Source organism: Pungitius pungitius, chromosome 16, assembly GCF_949316345.1.
Source record: "Pungitius pungitius chromosome 16, fPunPun2.1, whole genome shotgun sequence".
Classification (NCBI taxonomy): domain Eukaryota; kingdom Metazoa; phylum Chordata; class Actinopteri; order Perciformes; family Gasterosteidae; genus Pungitius; species Pungitius pungitius.
Window position 1 is genome coordinate 13,333,477 of NC_084915.1, and position 14,619 is coordinate 13,348,095.

General features: G+C 45.9%; 3 protein-coding genes across 4 annotated transcripts; 2 read left to right on the top strand and 1 right to left on the bottom strand.

Annotated features, from left to right (window-relative positions):
• Nucleotides 1–284: 284 nt before the first annotated feature.
• prdx4 (peroxiredoxin 4) lies at nt 285–2,834 on the top strand. Its single transcript, XM_037468280.2, has 7 exons — nt 285–616; nt 1,360–1,477; nt 1,578–1,694; nt 1,793–1,915; nt 2,051–2,181; nt 2,311–2,345; nt 2,701–2,834. The coding sequence occupies exons 1-7, from the start codon at nt 415–417 to the stop codon at nt 2,749–2,751; spliced, it is 777 nt and encodes a 258-aa protein (XP_037324177.1). The 5' UTR covers nt 285–414; the 3' UTR covers nt 2,752–2,834.
• A 1,950-nt stretch (nt 2,835–4,784) lies between these two features.
• Nucleotides 4,785–12,514, top strand: LOC119215429 (zinc finger X-chromosomal protein). Of its 2 annotated transcripts, XM_037467596.2 has the most exons (8): nt 4,785–5,329; nt 7,185–7,281; nt 7,503–7,817; nt 8,677–8,826; nt 8,970–9,098; nt 9,190–9,324; nt 9,469–9,612; nt 9,748–12,514. In XM_037467596.2, exons 2-8 carry the CDS (start codon nt 7,215–7,217, stop codon nt 11,091–11,093), a joined length of 2,286 nt encoding a protein of 761 aa, XP_037323493.2. In that variant the 5' UTR covers nt 4,785–5,329; nt 7,185–7,214; the 3' UTR covers nt 11,094–12,514. The 2 variants fall into 2 exon arrangements, with proteins under 2 accessions (XP_037323493.2, XP_037323495.2); XM_037467598.2 differs by lacking the exon at nt 9,190–9,324 and having other exon boundaries at nt 4,788–5,329.
• Nucleotides 12,515–13,164: 650 nt separating this feature from the next.
• On the bottom strand, nt 13,165–14,388 carry zgc:153704 (Lipocalin-like). The gene is made up of 6 exons (XM_037467871.2): nt 14,296–14,388; nt 13,893–14,032; nt 13,706–13,779; nt 13,475–13,588; nt 13,283–13,384; nt 13,165–13,184 (listed from the first exon to the last, which is right to left on the bottom strand). Exons 1-6 carry the CDS (start codon nt 14,386–14,388, stop codon nt 13,165–13,167), a joined length of 543 nt encoding a protein of 180 aa, XP_037323768.2.
• Between the last annotated feature and the right edge of the window lie 231 nt (nt 14,389–14,619).

Sequence of the window (14,619 nt, forward strand, 5' to 3'; positions counted from 1 at the left end):
GTTCTCGCTGGAGTATTCTTGTAACTTAATGAATTAAAGTCCAGTGTTGACTTACATGGAAGCTAAGTAATGCTACATATTTCCGATAATTAGGTAACAATAGTTCTGGGTGGTGCCAACAATGTTACATTGAAAAATGTTGCACGGAGCCAAGCAAGCAACGCTGTGTGGAATTATATCTCTCTTCATTTATTACGGGACGTGTGTTGGAAAGAGGCAGAACATGTCGTAGGAGCACCAGTAGATGGCAGTAATGCAACAACAAGGATGTAAAGCTGCCGCAAAAACGGAAAAAAGAAGAAGAGAAGAACAAAAAAAAAAAACCCGAAGGAGGACTCCTTTAAAAAAAACCTTCCAAAAAGCTGCCACACATTGCCCCATTCAGCGGTCCAGCGCGCTCACGGCAGCCACGCGATGGAGTTTCTCTCCGGCACAAAGAAGGACGCGTTCCGCGCGCTCTGCGGCGCTCTGCTGCTCCTCTGCAGCGCGTCCGCGGAGGAAGGCGCCAGCGGGAAGAACTCCCAGTGTCACAACTACGCGGGAGGACACGTCTATCCCGGAGAGGCTTTCCGAGTGCCGGTGTCCGACCATTCCCTGCACCTCAGCAAAGCCAAGAGTGAGTTGGTGTCGTGAGCTTCGCCCCGCAGGTGCAAAGCCGGGAGCTCTTTTGCGCGAATAAAGTGCGCAGTGGTGTTGTTGTCCTTCCCGAAGTGTGCAGCGGCTGCTGCGGTGATTCGGTGCCGCTGTCAGGGCGACACAACTCGCGGTCGTGTTTCAGTGTTTAATTCTTTTTAAGATCGTGTCTGTCACTCGGACGCGATGCCTGACTTGGGAGCATGTGTTAGTGTTTTTTTTTTTTTAGGACACGTCATACTTTACAACTCGTTCGATTGCGTCTCACGTGACCAATACTACCGATATCTTGGAAAACTAAGCGTCCCTGAAAACGCGAGTGCGCATGTGCGACTGCGTCAGAAACTCCGGCTTCTGAATAGTCGTTATCCATGTTGTACAATGAAATAGCATATGTACTTATCTATGAAAGAAGAGTGCAAAGTCAGATGGGAAAATGGAAGAAAAATACTTAAATCATCAAAACAAACACCGGAAGCATTTCTAATAGAATAAAAGCATACGATTATAAGAGAAAAGCGTGTAATACGGAGCCATATGGGAAATAACAATGTAAATGCATGATAAAGAATACAAATAAAGATAGAGGTTAAGTTAAAAAGTAATATGTAGATAATGATGTGCATTGTGTGTTAAAATACTGGATTAAGTGCTTTTATTAGACTAAAGATTATCAGTAATTTGTATCTCACACCTCCAATCCAAGTATATTTCTTCCCACTTTAGTTTCAAAGCCTGCGCCGCACTGGGAAGGAACAGCCGTCATCAATGGTGAATTCAAGGAGACAAAGCTGTCGGACTACAAAGGCAAATATCTTGTCTTCTTCTTCTATCCTCTGGACTTGTGAGTAACAACTGAGGCGCCCCGAGACATAACCGCTCCGCTTGTTGTTGTTGTGGCACAAACGAGGTGCCACTTCGTAAATGTGTTTTTGTTCCGTCAGCACGTTCGTCTGCCCCACTGAGATCATCGCTTTCAGCGACCGCATGCACGAGTTTCAAGCCATCAACACCGAGGTGGTCGCCTGCTCCGTCGACTCCCAGTTCACCCACCTGGCCTGGTGAGGGTCGCGTCCCCGTTTCACCCACACGATGCACTCACACTTTAATGGCGAAACCTTAAGAAGTTGAATTTTTTTTATTTTTCTTTTATTGATAGGATTAATACGCCAAGAAAGCAGGGTGGACTCGGACCAATGAGAATACCTCTACTGTCTGACCTCACTCACCAGATTTCAAAAGACTACGGAGTCTACCTGGAGGACCAGGGACACACACTGAGGTATGGTTTCACTTCTCACTGTTTATCCACGACTTCTAGGACATTAGCTTGACTCTTGAGTGAACAAAAGCCCTGAAAAGTTACCGGTATGAAAACCCTTTTCTTTCTCTCTCTCTCTCTCTCTCTCTCTCTCAGAGGACTCTTTATCATCGATGACAAAGGCACGCTGAGGCAGATCACCATGAACGATCTCCCTGTGGGGAGATCTGTGGACGAGACTCTGCGGCTGGTGCAGGCCTTCCAGTACACCGACAAACACGGAGAGGGTACAAGGAGCTTGTTTTATAGGCAGTACCAGGAAACAAATGGCGTGTTCTCACTGTATCTCCGTAAAACAAAAAAAAACGTTATAACTATTTCTACTTGTGCTGACTCTAATTGTGTCTTTCTTCCAGTGTGCCCAGCCGGATGGAAGCCAGGCAGCGACACGGTGAGTATCACAGAGGGATTTGGATTCCTGGACAAATGTGGTTCAGTGACGAATTGACTATTTCAAATTTAAGAAAGCAAATCAATATTTTTGTGTCCAGCGGACAAATGGCGTCTGTTTTGCAAAGAGACTTTAACATTTCAGGTTAAGATAAACAGACTTCCGCCTGTAAGCATTTCCTGATCGTTCAGTGTGTGGCGTTGCAGGGGATTTTTGTTCTTCTATGTGAAGTGCTAAACGGGAAGCAAAGCTGGTGTGTTGTCAAAGATCTGCATGATCAACAACCTGATACACAGCGTCCACAGAGTGTGTTTCGGTATCATTGTGCACTAATTCCATTAATTATCTCCCACAGATCATCCCAGACCCTTCGGGCAAGCTGAAGTATTTTGACAAACTGAACTGATCTGCGTCCCTGTCCTCAGGAGTGTTTGAAATCCGTCACTTACTTCAAGTCCAAATAAAATTTGTTTTATAAAACCATGAAAACTGCTGTGTGCCAACTGTTTTTCTTTATTTCATCTGACCAGGTGACTAAAAACTGGCAGTTTAAAATGAACAGCTGTGATTATCAGGGAGAGTCATAACAAGAGTCATCACATGTTAGCATACTTGCTGGACTGGTTATGGGATCCATTTTTAATTGCTGCAATGTTGATGTGCGGTAAACACACTTGCCTTTTGAAACTAGTCAGAGGCTCAGCCAGTAATTCTCATTTTTCTTTTTATTGGAGGTACAAAAAGATAACAAAATATTATAGTAAGGGGCCGTCAATAATGCCTTTTCTGATTAAAAAGAATAAAAAAATAATGTATGATTAAATCCATAGATTATTCTTCTTTATTATAGATTATTTTTTCATTTGAGACACTGCACTTACCAGAGCACATGAATGACTAGTTTGCCGTTTTTGTTGGCTTGTGCGGTCTGCGTAGCAGGGTTGATTAGGAAGGAAGGCCCTGTGGTATCTGTCCTTCATGCACTGCAGGGGGGGAAGATACATAACCAGCCTGCTCAGTCTCTTCCTGTCACCACACTGCTGAATGGAAGAGACTGAAAAAGCTTCACAGGAATACTCCCAAAGGCCAGAATCTCTTCCGTAGAGTCTGCTCTATCCTTTTTTGTGAAGTTTAGTCCGTCCAGTTTAATGTTCAGGACAGTACCTAACCAATAGGATGACCGAGCCGTTCGATAAAAACAAACTTAATTGGGTTAACAGTCGCATGCGGAATTCACAGCTTTCTTGTTTGTGTTTGCCTTTTACATTCTTGCAATATTGTGTGAATATAGAGGACAAAGTCACGCTCACTAAGAAAGGTACTTTAAACCACTTGATGTATCATTTCTTTCTTTTAGAACACACTTTACAATTCAGGAGTCGTATTCTTTAAGTAATAGGTCAACACTTCTTCTAGGGCGCACTGATGGGCTTTGCCCTGTACAACTTCACAAATGACCTTTTGGATTGCAAAGGTGTGCAACTTAAAAGCCATTTAAATCGTACAGGAATTTAGTGGTAAGAGTTTCATCAGGTGCTGTTTTATTATGAGGGTTGAGGTAAATGAGAAAACTCTTGAGGGGCATTTTTACACACACACAAAAATAAGTATTGATTCCCCTTTTACAATGTTCAGCAGGTTTGCAGCCTTACAGTAAATTTGCTGACAGACCACACTGAATACTTCCTAGGTCCTTGTTTTTTCTGCCCCCTGCAGGCAGAAGTAAAGGATTGCATGTAGCTCCATGTGCATCCTCTTAGCAACTCAGAGACTATAAAGATCTTAAAGTGAAGTGGAGTAGTTAGTCTCTCTGAAGTATCTGCTTACATTACCATTTTACTGTTTATTTGCTCGTATAAACTGTTGGTAATGGCAAAAATTGGGTTAGTAAATGGCCATTGACAATCTAACTGTATTTTTAAAAATATCTCTTTTGAATTTAGATGAGCCATCGGTTGTAGTACTACAAAAAATATACACATGTGAGAGTAGTAATATGGTGCAAAGGTGCGAAAACCTATACTTAAGTAAAAAATGGCAAGATCAAAACATAAAAACTATTACAAGCCTTGTTAGTAAAAAAAGATACCTTTATAATGTAAAAAAGTACAATCAGCAAAATGTATATTAAGTATTAATACTCATAGCGAACATAATTGTCCCCATGTAATAAATATTGTGATATTTCATTATTACTGTGTTTAATGTTTGATTTAAAATAAATGTGTTAAAGGTGGAAATATATTATACACAATAGCCTATATTAATTTGTAAATTAGCATTTATTTAGTTAACTAAAAATGTAAAAATATATTACTTATTAAAAGTGAACAGCTATCAAAATCATTAACTTGCCATTTAATGTTCTTTTTTAATTAATTATTTTTGGCAAGGAGGTCGTGGTGAAGAAACTGCTCCTGTCACGGGGTAGAAAACGAGTCAGCGGTTTGTTTAAATGTTGGATGCTCTGAGCCAGAGGGTCATAGTTTAATCACTTTTCTGTTCTACACCTCTCCGCCGCACACACGTCTGCTGTTTGGAAAAACCGAAGCAGTCCTCGACCCGTTATTAGCCATACGAACCTCCGGGCATGAACTAATTAAAATTAACACTACAGTGCACGTTTTGACAAACCCCGTCTGAACAGCCGTCCTCAGATTATGGCCTGTTTGCTGCCTGCCGGTGTGATTTCCACCACAACCCTTCCGCATTTTCCTGCTGCTATCGGGCTGTGACGTGTCGTGCTGACGGCGGCCTCGGAGCTGGAGGAGCGGGGGGCTGTAGCATGACAAGATCTGGCTCCAGACGTCCTGCTTGGCTTTCACCGGAGCTCCAGAAGCAACCCATAACCCCTCCTTCTCTGCCTCTCTCCGGCCCGCCCAAATAACACAAAATTCCCGACTGAATCCTGCCCGAGTCTGGGGGAACCAGGCGGCCCGGGAAGCCGAGGTGCGGACGGAGGCCATCCCTGCAGCATACATCTGGTACGCCGATCATCTTTTTTTTGCTCCCGGAGCTCCCGTTTGCAGAGTAATGCTTGCATGTGTGCGTGTCCGTGTCTCTTTGTTTTTGCATGCATGTGGTATTTTTATTTATTTATTCATTGTCACCGAGAGGCCGCAAAGGGTTGGGCCTTTTCTTCTCAGGCCCGGGCCTCAATGGAGGCCGTAATTGGTAATTCAGGCCTATCCGGTTAGCTAGCCAGCCTGCTTAAAGGAGATCGTATTTGTTGTCGCCAGTCGGGGTTTGGTAACGTCATTGTTTTATTTAATTGAACTGTTATTGTGCATTGCAACTTTCAACATATGCGTAATGATCGTTACTCGTGGCCACGGGGTATTTTTTGTATCACTATAGAAATTAGCATTCGTCCAGACAAGCAAGCTAACAAAATGGCGGAAGCTAACGACCGCCTATAATAGAAATCTGTTGTGGAAAACGAGTGTGTTTGTGTGTGTGTGTTTAGCCATCCTCCCGCTAGCTGGCTACTACAGAGCTGCTTCAGTCTACAACTAGCGTAATATCCACTACTATTGTTGTAGTTGTGTGTTACTAACTACACGTCGGTGCAATATCCTGCTCTTAAAAATGTGTTTTGTCAATCGGGACTGTACGTGTGTACTCCGTCCCAACGCCGCTCCAGTGGTCAGTTGGAGACATTACCGTTAGCCATAACCGCCTCATCGGGGATTGTTTCAGTGTGACACGAATGAGCAGCTAAGTCAGTCCGATCGCAATGGTGGGGTTTAATGTTTTGGCGGCATCTTTCAGCGCACCGATGCACTGTACGTGCGCCACATCGCCGCACAACCGTGTCATCATTTTCCACCTGAAGGTGGGGGGATGGTACTGTCGGTGTGAATTAAATGGCACCCCGGCTGCATCGTCCACACCACTGTTTACATCCCCCCCCCCCCATCTCATCCTCCCCGTGTGTGTGTGTGTGTGTGTATATGTGACAGGGAGATATTTTTGTCAGGCGTTAACTCCCCTTTATCTTCACAATGAAGGTAACTTAGTAACGTTGGTAACAATTGGGCTGACATGTTTGTTGAGTTTTGGTAGCTATGGTGGTGACATTTATGCCGCTGCATTCCAGTTGCTGTCTTTGCTGCAGACCCAATACAGAAAAACTCGCTTGCTATTAGTAATTTAAGTTCTATTCTTTTTTTTTCTATCTAGGAATGAACTCAGTTTGTCTCTGAGCCCAGATTTATCTCCAGGGCATTGTTGTTGTTGTTGTTTTTTAAAATATCAGGTGACCTTAAGATTTTTTCGTTTATGTGACATGAAATGCCAAAAAAATGAATGAGAGGGAAATGTTCGTTGCACCAGCAGAATCGTTCACAACAGCGTGGGATATTAAACCGAGCACTTAATACGGCTTCAACAGGCAAGAACACAATCTTTATTATACAAATGCATGTCTTATTATGGAAGTATATTGAATACCAGGGTTGATTTCAATGAATAGGTACTGTGAAGAGCAAATCCCAGCTTTGATCCATAGCTGGTTCCTCCCTGATAGGTATTTGATATAAATGCAGCCATATTTCTTTTTATAAAATGTTACAGTTCCCCTTATTCCTTATTTACATTAGCAAGCCACCGGCAACGTGCTAGAATCATGTTTGTGACTATGCACCAGTTTTAAAAAATGTGTATGGATTTAGTGACAGACTGATCTAATTTGCTCTGATGAGTGACAGATAATCAATAATTTTTCAATGGTGATTTTTTTTTTAAATTTATGGGGATTTGCATGGTTCTTCTGTTAAACCTCTGTTTCCAACAGTTTTGGTCACTTAATATCTAAACCTTTCTGTCATCTGCTTTCAGCTGTTTAGTAACAAATGCAGTGCGAGGACAATGGATGAGGATGTCACCAGGCTTACAATACATTCTGAAGAGCCTAAAATAATACTACACGGATTGGGTAATTAACCCTGCTTGTATTAAATCGTGTGGTTTTGGGGTATGTCTGAGGTCACCGGAACATTTATGGTGGTTTTTCAGAAGTCGGATTCTTTAATTAGCCAGATGAAAAGGGTTGTTTGGTATGATATATTGTGTCAATGGGAGAACAGTAGCAACATTAAGCGTTCCATTTAAGACACCCACACACACAGTCATCTGAGATAATCCTGCTTCTTCCAGATGAGGGTGGTGCCGGCGGGCAGGAGTTTGTTGTGGAGCTTCAAGAGACTGTGTTGGTGTCTGAAGGCGAGGGGGAAGCCATGGCAGTCCACAGGTTTGCCCCAGACGAGCTAGTCATCCAGGATGCGGTTGAGGATGTGGTCTCGGAGTATGTGCACTGTGATGAAGATGAAGACGTCGCAGTTGAAACCTGCGTGATGGCTCTTGACGGGGATGAGGAAGGTGTTGCCATGGGAGACATTCCTGATGATGGGCTGGACCCAGAGCAGCAGGAGGAAGACCAAGATGGGTGTGGAGATTATCTAATGATATCCTGTAAGTTTGCATCTCTGTTGTGGTGGGGTCGAATTTAAATGCGTTAATGTTCCACTAGAAAACTTGTTACTCATGTGTTTTGGCATTTACCTGTCTGCTAACAGGAACCAAAAATCATTCTAGACATGCAATTTCTGAAACAAACTATGAAGGGGTTGTTCGACTCTTTCTCACCAGATGTTGAAATGTTGTAAATATGGTGCCCAAGTTGCATATGTAACCTTTACCTCTCCCATAGTGCAACTATGTCAGTTGTGTTGTTCTGTTTTCATACAGGAGCTCTGTCGTACATTTTCTTTGCTCATTCACAAACCCCAAAATAATGTTAATTTGCTACATGTGTTTTCAGTTCAAAATATTGAAGCAGCTGAAACCTGTTCAGCTAGTATTATAGTGTGTCATGTATTCTGTAATAAGCGCAAACCCTAAGTGGTAAATGATTTGAGAATTTGTTTGGAACAGACTTTTGCAGTCAGTGTTAGAATCTGTCGGTGGACATGCATAGAGATGAGATGACAGAAATTGTGAACTTTAAGAACAGTTTTGATTTTCTTGACTATTAATGAACCTGACTTACTTTTAAAATTATTTTTGCGTGAATTCATGGTACATTATCTCGGACACGACTGGGTAATATTTATCGATTAATTAAACAAGCGAGAACTTTTCAGAGTTCATTGATCTACTGAATATATGTACTGAAATGGTGAAACTATGGCCAAGCTTTATCGTCATAAACCATAAATAGTGAGGAAGTATTAAGCCTCCATGTTGTCACATATAGTAGGTTTAACACCGTCACCAGCTCAGTGCTCACACACGCTCTAATAAAATGTGATGTTTGTGTGTCCCTCGCTAGTGGACGAAGCAGGAAAAATGGTATCAGAGGATGGAACGGAGGTAACAGTGGAGGGAGCTGTGGAGGATCAAGAAGTTGAGAAGGATGAGGATGGCCAGGAAGTGATAAAGGTGTACATCTTCAAGGCTGACTCTGGGGAGGATGACATGGGTGAGTCGCTGTGACGCTTAAACCTCTACCAGGAATAACGAGGGGCGTGATCATACCCTGAATACCAGCCAGTGTTTCCCCTACTATTATATTAGGGCGGTGCAAAATATTTGAGAATTTAGAAGGTCTTTTGAATTCTGCAGGAGAATCGGTCGACATCAGCGACGGTGACGCGGAGAGCATGGCGCTGACGGAGCCTTCAGGCCAGACGCTCCGAGAAAAGATGGTCTACATGTCTGTGGGGGACTCTCATCACAACCAAGGAAACCATGGTGAGTCCTTCGATCGGACGAGGGGCGGTGACTGTCTTGAAACTGAACAATACTAGTTTTCTGGTTTTGTACATGTTGGGCTCATCTGCAGGTGGGTCCAAGGTGACTGATGAGGTTTATATGGAGGTGGTGGTAGGAGGCGAAGAGCCAGTAACTCACGACCGCTCGTATGACAGCGTGTCTCTAAGCAAGGACTTCATGCCTGTGGCCTGGGCAGCTGCTTATGGTCAGCAACCCTGTCTATTAAATTGCTTTAAAAACAACACTGGAAGCCTGTGCATCAACTACGTCTCTGCGTGTCTTTGCTTGAGCTTTACAGATGCTGGTTTTGTTTACTTTTTGTGTTGAAGGCATTCTTTTGGTCTCGCAGGTGCGGAGGACAGCGAGAGCTGTGAAAACCGAAACGGTGCGGCCAGCGCACTGCTGCACATAGATGAGTCTGACGGGGTGGACGAAGTGGGCAGGCAGCGCAACAAGAGCAAGAGGCGGTCGGAGCCTCGCCAGGTACAGACAGGTAAGAACCACGCGGAGTTCACGTATCTGGAAGTCGCCTTCCTAGGCCACCTCTGAATATAAATGCATGACAAAAATCTCTAAAATTGGAAGGGGCAACTGCATTTTTTTCACTATGTGACATTTTTCTCCCCAGCCATCATCATCGGCCCGTACGGTCAGCCTCTGACCGTTTACCCCTGCATGCTCTGTGGTAAGAAGTTCAAGTCACGAGGCTTCCTGAAACGCCACACCAAGAATCACCACCAGGAGGTTCTAACCAGGAAAAAGTACCAATGTACGGACTGTGACTTCACCACCAACAAGAAAGCCAGCCTCCACAACCACATGGAGGTGCACGCTCTGAGCAGCAAGGCCCCCTTCGAGTGTGAAATGTGTGGCAAGGAGTTCCACCAGCAGGCGGCGTTGTTTTCTCACCGACTGCAGCATCACCATCGAGAGCCCAAGGGCCAGCAGCAGCAGCAGCAGCAGCAGCAGCAGCCCGCGACGCCCAACAAGATGCACAAATGCAAGTTCTGTGACTATGAAACGGCGGAGCAGGGGCTCCTCAATCGTCACCTGCTGGCGGTCCACAGTAAAAGCTTCCCCCACATCTGCGTGGAATGCGGAAAAGGCTTCCGCCATCCCTCGGAGTTGAAGAAACACATGCGCACGCACACGGGCGAGAAGCCGTACTCCTGCCTTTACTGCGACTACAAGTCGGCCGACTCCTCCAATCTCAAGACTCACATCAAGACGAAGCATAGCAAGGAGATGCCGTACAAATGCGAGCGCTGTTTCCAGACCTTCGCCGAGGAGGAGGAGCTGATGCAGCACGGACTAACGCACGAGGAGAATAAGACCCACCTTTGTGCCCACTGTGACCACAAGAGCTCCAACTCCAGTGACCTGAAGCGCCATATCATCTCCGTTCACACCAAGGACTACCCACACAAATGTGCCATCTGTGGTAAAGGCTTCCACCGGCCGTCCGAACTGAAGAAGCACTCGGTGTCGCACCGCACCAAGAAACTCCACCAGTGCCGCCACTGCAACTTCAAAATCGCCGACCCGTTTATTCTCAGTCGCCATATCTTGTCGGTCCACACGAAGGAGCCACAGGCCTCTCCCGAAAAGAGTGAGCCAAAGAGGACAGAGACGCACACTCCCGCCGCGCCGCCCAAGAAGTCTGCGCCGAGCTCGTCCAGCGCCGCAGCCGCCGCCGCTGCCGCCGCCGGCCCGGCCGGCAGAGTGAGCGCGGCCAGCTTGGCCAGCAGCGTGACCGTGGTCATCGGCAAGGGACACAAAGAGAGGCGGATTTACCAGTGCCAGTACTGCGACTACAGCACCGGCGACGCGTCGGGGTTCAAGCGGCACGTGATTTCCATTCACACTAAGGACTACCCGCACCGCTGCGAGATCTGTTCAAAGGGCTTCCGGCGTCCCTCGGAGAAGAACCAGCATATCCTGCGCCACCACAAAGACGGGGGGCAGGCTGAGTGACTCTGACTGGGCCAAATACTGTGCCACACACACACTCTCTCAAGGACAAAAGCAACCATCGCACCCCAATCTCTGCACCCTCAGCACGCCACCGCGCGCGCTGCACTTATAGTCCGTTCCGTTGTCTCTGCTCTTCTTTTGCGCCTCGGCCCAATGTTTGTTCAGAAATGTAAACACGTGTACATAACGTTGACGCTCTGTCCGAGATGGCAACAGCAGGACCCTTCTGTATGTAGACTTGCACTTTTAACTGCATGTCCCTTTGCTGGTGACAGTTTGCATGGCAGGTTGTGCAGATGTCTCTTTTGTAGATATACATTTTTATTTTTTAATTTTTGCAGGCAACAATCAGTTGTCAATCACTACGGTCCTAATTACTTGTCTCAAAACTGAAGTGTGATTTGCAAAACATTTGCATCGTTTTGGTTAAAATGTACTTAAATCCAATTAGCACCCTGTTCCCAGTAGCACTTGCCGTCGATGAAATGCATCGAGTCGTGTGTGTGTGTGTGTGTGTGTGTGTCTGTGTGATATGTGCGCGAATGAACGAGAGCGGAAGCGTGAATGTCGAACCGACATCTGTGGTGCTTCCTGGTGCTCCAACCCCACCACTCTGTAACGTAGTGCTTTTTTCGCTGTGTTGTTAAAAACACAAGGGTGGCCGCCGCAGAGGAAAGGGCGCCACGGTAAAACCGTGTGTGTGTGTGTGTGTGTGTGTGTGTGTGTGTGCACCACTATCACGACGCTCAGCGCTTGGTTATCACATAGCTGATATTTCAGTTTCCAGTCCGTAAGTGCACTGTAAGCCGGTCGGAACAAGCACAGGCGAAGCCCTGACTCGATGCTACCCGGAGAGGGAAATCCCATTCGTTGGAAAAACTTGTGTTTTCACAATTAGTGCTGACAACAAGGAGTGGAACCTGTTCCTGACATGAATTGAGTGGATATCTGTTAAATTCAAACGTCAGTATGATACTGATTATAAGGCTGGGTTTAAAAAAAGAGAGAAAACGTTCACATCAGTTGCCCAATTCAACTCTGGCCTGAATGGGGATTTCACAGCGTAACTGGTGCTGCTATGGATTGAACTCAGTTTGGCCCTCACATGTAGAAAGGGAAAATGTTTCTTTCTAGATGCAACTTCAGAAGGCAGGTGCTGGTGGTGTACTTGTACGTTGGCTTTTTACATTTTTGTTATCACCTGTGATTATTCCTGTTTTTATATTTATTTCATTTACAAGTTGTTGTATAGTTAAGTGTAACTAGACTTCTATGGGACGTAAATTATTGTTTTGTATACAAATCTGTACAAAGCGTGTAGATGTAAACACTTGATAAAACGGAAATCTGAACTGTGTTGTTATGGATGTACTTCAACGTATTTGTTAAAAAAAGATAATAAAAGCAAAGTATTTTAACCATTGCCTTGTAATTGCCCCCTTTTTAAGTTTAATCAATGGCCATCAATTGCTTTTTATTTTTTTGTCACTTTGCTATTTGACGTTCACCAACTTGTTGTATGTGTCCTTAAAGTCTTTTGCTGGCGTGCAAAATGAATCCATATAAAAAGGATAATTTCTGGAATTATCACAATAGCAAAGTCACCTGGCGGCGGGCTGCACTGGACACCCCGCGGTCTGAGTTTGACATATTGTGCACTAGAGAAAACTATGTGGATCCCCCTTGAAATAAAAGTTCTCAGAGCTACGAGAAGTGTAAAACTCCCACGGGCACCATGTTAACAAAAGTGTACTAGTTTAAAGCCAATTGTGGTCCAATATGCAACTTGCTAAATAATAAAACAGGACCGACACACTGAGAACAATTTGTAGAAGTAGAAGATCTCTATAAAACTTTACAAATATGTGAATACGAATTTTTTGTGGAAGGATCACCGTGTACACAACATTACTCACTGCAGCATTTTAATATCTCAAACGGCATTATTCAAAGGAAAAGTATTGTATTTAAACCAGGCTCTGCATCATGTTCTGTTGCGTTGGGAGCTTTTCTCCAGACGTGATGTCGATGTAAAATGATCGTCACCATCCGAGGCCTCGGGGGCAGAACACTAGGCGTCTGGGCACTCGGCTGAAGATGGTGGAAAAGAACAGAGTGAGCACGAGGCCTCGCAAAAAAAAACAACCAACCCCCTGAACACAAAACCTCTCGTTTGATGTGAAACGCACCGTTTTTGGGAAGGAAAACGATGTTTTCAGGCAGGACGCCGGTCTCCAGGGAGAACTGCCTGAACTTCTCCAGCAGATCGGCACCGAGGTCCACGTCCCGGCCTGTCGGGAACCGCATCGTGTCAACTCGGCCTCAAGTACGTGCGCCACGCGGCATCGGTAGGACAGAGAGTGGCGCCGCGCCTACGTTACCGTAGAGTTTGTTGACAGCCGTTGGGTCGCGGTCGTTGCTCCTCACGGTGTGGACCAGGGCGTACTCGTCGTACTTGACGTCGACCATGCACATCTCATTCAGCTTCCTCCAGCCTGTCAACGGGATGAAGGGCGAAAGAGATCATGTGATCAGTATTTATGTCTGTCTGTCTCTGTGTGTGTGCGTGTGTGTGTGTGTGTGTGTGTGTGTGCGTGCGCGCTCATGCTCACTGGTGTACGTGAACTTCCCAGGCACATCGGTCTTCTTGGCCAAGTGGTTCATTCTCCAACAAGAGCCGTCGGAGCTGCAAAGAAAACACTGAAACATGACCGAAACACCGCGTGGGAGTCTTTGAGCCTTTTCTTTTTGACCTTTCACCGCTTCCTGCCTCCCCCCCACCCCCCCACCCGCGCTCACTTGAGACTGGCGTAGGAAATGTCCAGGTCCCCATCAGCGGTCGGGGTCAACATGGCGGTGCCCATCTTCATGCTGGCTCTGCGGTTCACAAACCACTGGGCGTTGGTGGCGAATCCGATCAGGTACCACTTCCCCGACACCTGCGGTCACACGCCGGGGGGGGGGGGGGGGGTTGTGTGATTCGTCCATCGCTACAGACCATTCCAGATTTGTATGTAACGACGGCTACATACAGTCACAGAATATCGCGAACAAACCCGACCGCACAGCCCTGACCTGCATTTGACAGTTTTTACCAACTGTCCAGTTGTCCACATGCTCCATCGCTGGCTTATCCTTACGTAAACCATGCGCGTGCAATTCATTTCGATCAATGGTCCCAGAGTCCCAGCCCCAGTCTCACCTCCTGCAGGTTCAGGTCGGCCTGCGGTACGACCCCCGAAGAGGCCGCGAGGGAGCAGAGCACCGCTCCCAGCAGAGTGCGCAGCAGAGTCATCGCTGCTGGAAGAGAGTGTGCGCCGAGGGCTGTCGTTGGAGGTTCTGCTGACGACCCTTTATATACACAGACTCACACACACACACACACACACACACACTCACAGGAACCCAGGAGCTGTGATGCAGAGGTCCATCAGCGCGTGGACGGCCTGCAGCGGCGACTTCAGAACCTGCTGAAAAACATTCTGGCGCTTTCCCCTGGCCGTGACCACAGAATCGAATTCACCGG